General features: G+C 46.1%; 3 protein-coding genes across 6 annotated transcripts in view; 2 read left to right on the forward strand and 1 right to left on the reverse strand.

Moving 5' to 3' along the window:
• On the reverse strand, positions 58-3,465 carry LOC109837969. Of its 3 annotated transcripts, XM_020406364.1 has the most exons (3): positions 347-3,465; positions 163-251; positions 58-86 (listed from the first exon to the last, which is right to left on the reverse strand). In XM_020406364.1, exon 1 carries the CDS (start codon positions 2,961-2,963, stop codon positions 357-359), a length of 2,607 nt encoding a protein of 868 aa, XP_020261953.1. In that variant the 5' UTR covers positions 2,964-3,465; the 3' UTR covers positions 58-86; positions 163-251; positions 347-356. The 3 variants fall into 3 exon arrangements, with proteins under 3 accessions (XP_020261953.1, XP_020261952.1, XP_020261954.1); XM_020406363.1 differs by having other exon boundaries at positions 163-3,465; XM_020406365.1 differs by lacking the exon at positions 58-86 and having other exon boundaries at positions 93-195; positions 290-3,465.
• On the forward strand, positions 4,672-5,490 carry LOC109839164 (proline-rich receptor-like protein kinase PERK2). Its single transcript, XM_020407593.1, has one exon. It carries the CDS (start codon positions 4,672-4,674, stop codon positions 5,488-5,490), a length of 819 nt encoding a protein of 272 aa, XP_020263182.1.
• LOC109837970 (F-box protein At5g39450-like) overlaps positions 5,216-5,895 on the forward strand; it is a 5,513-nt gene continuing 4,833 nt past the window's right edge. For both annotated transcript variants that reach the window (XM_020406366.1, XM_020406367.1), the window contains exon 1: positions 5,216-5,895. This exon is cut by the window's right edge and continues 497 nt beyond it. In XM_020406366.1, the coding sequence (XP_020261955.1) occupies positions 5,731-5,895 (165 nt within the window). In that variant the 5' untranslated portion in view covers positions 5,216-5,730.

The following is a 5,895-nucleotide window of genomic DNA, read 5'->3' on the forward strand; positions in this document are numbered from 1 at the left end:
CCCCGCTTCCGCGATTTGCGCCGCGATAGCCCCGCTTTTTGCCGCTTTTTACAACACTGATCAACCATAACGATACTCGGACCTCTCTGTATAGACAATGATAGTATAAGAATGCAATATTATGTAAATGCAAATATTACAATTATAAAGTAACTGAATTACCTCTGTACAGGATATAATATGTGAACGATGCTGAGCCTGGTCATATAAGACCTCATCACTAACCGGCCCAGGATCCATGGTGTACAAACCTGCACATATAATTATACACATGTTAATAATCAATCATATAGTAATTCAGTTTCTTTATTAAAGTATATAAAAATAAAAAAATGATATAAATTACCAATTAGTTGCTATCTATTGTGTCTAGATGGACAACGAGGTCGAGTATGTCCCGGTTGTTTGCAAAGACTACATTTTTTGTGCTTGACCACTCCTTCTCGCCCTTGATCCATGGTTCCCCTAATTCGCACAGATCGTGGTCGACCTGCTTGTCTCCGGTACTGAGGTGGAACTATATGTGGTCCATTATATTCAGGCCAATACCGACTATCATCAGGTGGATGAAAACTCTCACTATATGTCTTTTGATAGTGAGCTGTTGAATACCAAGGCGAGCAATACCGATTTCTGGGAATTCTAGCACCTCCCGGCTGATTAGAAGAAGCCGCAAGCACATGTGCACAGGGTATTTTTTGGAGTTGTGGTATGTTACATGTGCAAGTGCAATCAACATCAAATAGTTTAACGGTGTAGATACCGTCACAATCTTGTACCTGCCATTCGTTGTCGTTGAATACAGTAATTTGACATGATCTTGCTGCCTCAATTCTTCTATGCAAAATGGACTCATTTTTTGGTGTGTAACGTGTTGTCCAGTCTATGCCATCACCACGCCTTTTGTTGAAGTATGCGTTTAGTCTATAGAATGTTCTCGCAACCAAAGATTGTATTGGCATAGCTCGTGCTCCTTTAAGAACGCCGTTAAAGCTCTCGGAGCAATTAGTCGTCATCATGCAAAACCGCACACCCTCATCCTTACATAATGCCCACCGATGCTCGAATTGAGGCTTCAAGTTATTTTCAATCCAATTATGTGCATCTAATGACAAAGACTTGATTTTCTCCCTGCAATGTTCATACACTAATGTGTCGGTCGCACACCCGGCTTGCCACAAAAGATTTTGCAAATTAATCTCACCGTGTTTTTTCTTGAAATTATCTCTTATATGCCTTAAACAATATCGATGGTGATGTGGTGCACTAAAACCCTCATGTAACGCCCTTATAATTCCTTTCATCCTATCCGAAATAAAGGTAATTATTCTTGGCGCACGGACACTTGGAATCCACTTGTATATAAGTTCAAAAAACCACTTCCAACTAGACGTATCCTCCACCTCCACGACTGCAAATGCTAGAGGAAATAACCCGCCATTTGCATCTACACCGGTCGCTACAAGAAGCACGCCTTTGTACTTTCCATATAAATGTGTACCATCAATGCTCAATAGCGGACGACAAAAAGTGAAGCCCTTAATAGCAGGACCAAATGCCCAAAACACGCGAGTGAACCTCTCCATACCCGGTGCAATCTCTTCGGATAATATTTCGTATTCAGTACCCGGATTATTTCGTTTGATAGCTTCAAGATACTGTGGAAGTAATTCATATGATTTTTTCCAATCTCCAAAAATTTTAGACAACGCTTTCCTCCTTGCATCATATGCCTTATATTTAGATATCTTAATCCCCCGCATGTCATATACCCTCTGAAATATCTGACTTGCATTCAGATCAAGTTCAGCTCTAACTTCAGGCATAATTAGCTTACATATATAAGAAGAAGATGCAGAATAATCATCGACATCCACCGACGGGTTGCAACATGTATGAAGTCCGCAATATCTACATATTACAAATTGCCCATTTGATGATTTTCTCACAGCGGCATTTAGCAACCAAGGACATTTTTTATTTCTCTCATCTTGCTCATTTGCATTCTCTACTTCATTCTTATCGTTAAAGAAGCATTTCACATTGTAGTTTGTTGCATTAGTTTTTACCGGCTTTAATTTGACCCGATTCTTGATGGACCATTCTCGGATTGCAAAAATCAGTGCCTCCTTGTTCTCGAATAGATCCCCTTTTTTAAAAGTGAAGTCCTCAGGTCGTTGTAAATTTGGCCCAACATCAACAAATCCAGCTTGAGAAGTATTTATCCAATCCTCATTATGAAACTCGTCGGGCAACGGATCTTCAGCTTCCACATAATCATTGTTAACGTTAAATTGCTCCATCCAACGGGCGTCATCATCTATTCCAGCTGCCACATGCATGCTATCAATTTGCACGCCATCTTCTTCAAAATGATCTGAATCATCATCTGCTTCATCTTCTATAATTGCTCCGACTGGTGGGTAACCCGTAACATGACCTGAAGCGTCGTTAAATATATTAGTTGACGTCCCACCGATAGAATACTCACTTAAACGTTGTGGTTGAGACCATGGCTCTTGACTTGGAGATGTCATAAAACCAATCGACTCGTTGTCTAAGTCAAGCATCCGAGAAAACTCTCCTTGAGGTCGTGAAACTTGGGCAAATTCCTGAATCGGATACTTCTCAATAAACAACTCAATTGACGCTTGCTTCTCGACTAATTGTTTCATGTCATTCAATTCCTCATCTTCGGTAATCTCCACGGCAATAGTTCTACTCTCATTTATAGGACAGTTGAAGAACACCTTAATTGTATATTCTTCTTTCTTAATTTTAGTAACTCTGTGTATTTCCCTAGTCATTCCATCAAAATTACACGACTTAGATAGCATGAACATTTTCCGAGAACCTCCATCATACACCGGCAAATTATTCACTCCGACGCCGAGGCTCCCATTAAAGAAACAAATAATGGATATGGAGTTCGTCATCGAAACTGAAAATACACAGTCCATCATATGCAAATAATCTATTAATATCTGAATAAATCAACATCAAATTTATTACCTTAATCAATCTCAAATAATGGCTACACCCTTAATTATTATTCATCATTTGTAAATAATTGCTAAACCCTAACCCCCAAACCACATTATTCATCCTATTGCACAAAATAAAAACTAATCCTACCCAATTCTAGCAAAATTAACAGCAAAATTAACAGCAAATTTGATGAATATCCCTCTCAAAAATAATTGTTAAACCCTCTCATATGTAAATAATTGCTAAACTAAACCCTAACTCCCAAATTAACAGCAAAATTAAAAAGAAAAACACACCTGAGAATGGGGGTTCGGTGGGCGTCGATGGTGTCGGATGCGCGACGAGGTCGGAGGGCTAGGGTTAGGCGGCGACTGCAAATGGCAGGGGGTCGAAGTCGAAGTTGAAGGCTAGGGTTTGGGGGGGTTGAAGGCTCAGTCACGAGAGCGTCGGGGTCGGCGGCGACGGAAAATGGCGGTGATCGGCGGCGGGGGTCGACGAGGCCAGCAGGTTTTTTTTTCTTCGGGGGAGAGTGGTCACGAGATCGCAGAAGGAAAGAAGGAACGAAACGAACGAAAAGAAAGCGGAGTTAGTGGGGTAGGCGGACTGCACGGGACTACTAGTCCCGTGCAGTTCCGTAATTGCAAAATCGACCCTTTTCGGTTGTTTTTGCTAATTAATTTCTGAGACGGTCGATTTTGCACAATAAAATTGAAAAATGGGCTGTTTTAAAAATTTCTCCCTCTATAAAATTAAGCTCAAGAATATTCTCACAACTTCTTACTCTCTAAAAAAAAACTCACGGAATGTGGTACAGTCTGACAAATCCAAAATGAAAAGAGCTCGCACTCCAAATTCAACGTTTTCGTGCCCCGACGTCAAATTGTTAAATTAGAATGCACCTCCCACTGTATCAGTGTATCTCATCTTGAGTTTGTCAAGGGCCGTGGACGCATAACATTCACGGGAAACACCTACTGTATATGGGGTAGATTATGCTAAACCACCGTTAGCTTTCAATATTCTGCAGTAAAATCCATATAAACTCTTACAATCGTACTAAAACCCTCAATAACTTTCAAAATGCGTTTTTGTGTTGTTCCCTGGTTGGCGTTACTTGCAACAAAATGAAGAAACTTATTGAAGGTCCTCTGCAAAAAAGGAAAAGCAACTGGGCGTTCAGTGTGGTTTTGGAAGTTTATAAAAATCTACTGGAAAATGATGAAAGTTGATGGGGTCTAGTGTAATTTCCGTTTTTCTAATATTATGTCACCTATTAAATAGTTGCATGCTCTTTCGACGGACCAAAGTTGCACAGAAATATCTTCCTTTCTCTTCCCCCCTCAGCAAACCAAGGCCCCCACCACTCTTAACATAGTTCACATCTCATTGGCCGCACACGCCCGCAATCAATCAAAACACATCCGTCAAGATCCAAACCTTTTATTTTCTTTTTTTTTAATAAAACATAACAGCCTAATATTTTACGTACTTATTGGATACCACCACCAGGCACCAACAGTCCAACACCAGCAAATTCCCTCCCCCCCAACCCACCCGCACGTTACCTCCCCTGTTTCCGCCAGATCTCCTCCGTTCCCCAGCCCAAGGGGGTGAAAAAAAAAGGGAAGCAGAAAAGAAAAAGAGAGAGGCAAAAAAAAAAAAAAAGGAGAGAGATAAAGGCCAATGGCCTCCGCGGCGTCCGCTGCGGGTCCACCTCCTGGTCTCCCTACCCGACGACGTCCTCTTCGTCATCTCGTCCACCTGGCCCCGGCGACTCGGCTCCCTCTCCCTCACCTGCCGCCGCCTCCGCTCCGCCGTCGCCGCCGCCGACAAGGCGTGGCTGGCGCAGTGCCTCCGGCTCGTACCCTCGGACGCCTCCTCTTCCTCCTGGCGCGATCCCTCCCCTCTACGCCACCTCTGCCGCTTCCTCTCCGCCGCGCCCCCTCCTCGGCCTCTGGGTCCACCAGAACCCCGAGCTCGGCACCTGGTCTTCGTCTCCTGGGGGCCCACCTCTCCCTCCTCGCCTCCGGGGTCATCCCCCAGGAGCTCAGCCCCAGCCTCCTGTGGGCCCCCGTCTTCGAGTACACCCCTCCGGCCGACGCCTCCGCCTCTGCTTCTTCCTCCACGGCCGCGCGATCGGGGGAGGACTCCTCACCCCCGGCTCCGTCGCCTCCGTCACCCGGCTGCACGTCCTCCTCCTCGAGTCGAAATCGAAGCCTACCCCCCCTCCTCTCTCCTCTCGCTCCCCCCTCGGCCGCGGCACGCCAGGAGCTCCGCCGCCGCCGCCCCGCGTTGATGTCGCCGGCGTCAGCCGCCGGCGATGAGCCGAAGGCTCAGTTCAGCAAGCTGGCCTTCGGGATCGGAGGAGCTTCTCGATCTTGTTTCTGCAGGGTCCGGCAGCGGGTTCCGACGGACTTGAGGGCGTTCTCTGTTTGCCAACAGCTCGGAGGAGGGGAAATGATGGTGGCTGACCGGAGGTTGCGTCCTGATTCAGATGCATAAGCTCAGCGGGGGCGGGAGAAAATTGATTGGCGGTCGTCGGGATCAGATGGTCGGTTCTCACGCAGGCAGGCCGTCACTCGAACGGAGACGCCGCTGCTACCAGGGCTGGCGGCAACGGCAGGAAGAGGAGCTTCTTCTCGGCTGTGAAGAAAATCATGCGGGAGTGTCGGTTCTCTTTCGAGAAATGGGTCTTCTACGGGCACCGGCGACGGCAAGCACGTGCCTCTGACGGACTTCCTCATGGCCGGAGAGACCGTGGGATTGACGTTGCGAGCTGCGAACATGGGGCTGACCACGTATAGGGCTTGGCCCAATATGCACGACAACCGCTTCGCCCTTTACAAGCTCCCGCATCAAGAACCCGTGGCCGGAAAAGAGTACGCCGGACTTTGGGGCGGCACCTTC

The sequence above is a fragment of the Asparagus officinalis genome, chromosome 4 (assembly GCF_001876935.1).
Source record: "Asparagus officinalis chromosome 4, Aspof.V1, whole genome shotgun sequence".
Classification (NCBI taxonomy): Eukaryota; Viridiplantae; Streptophyta; class Magnoliopsida; order Asparagales; family Asparagaceae; genus Asparagus; species Asparagus officinalis.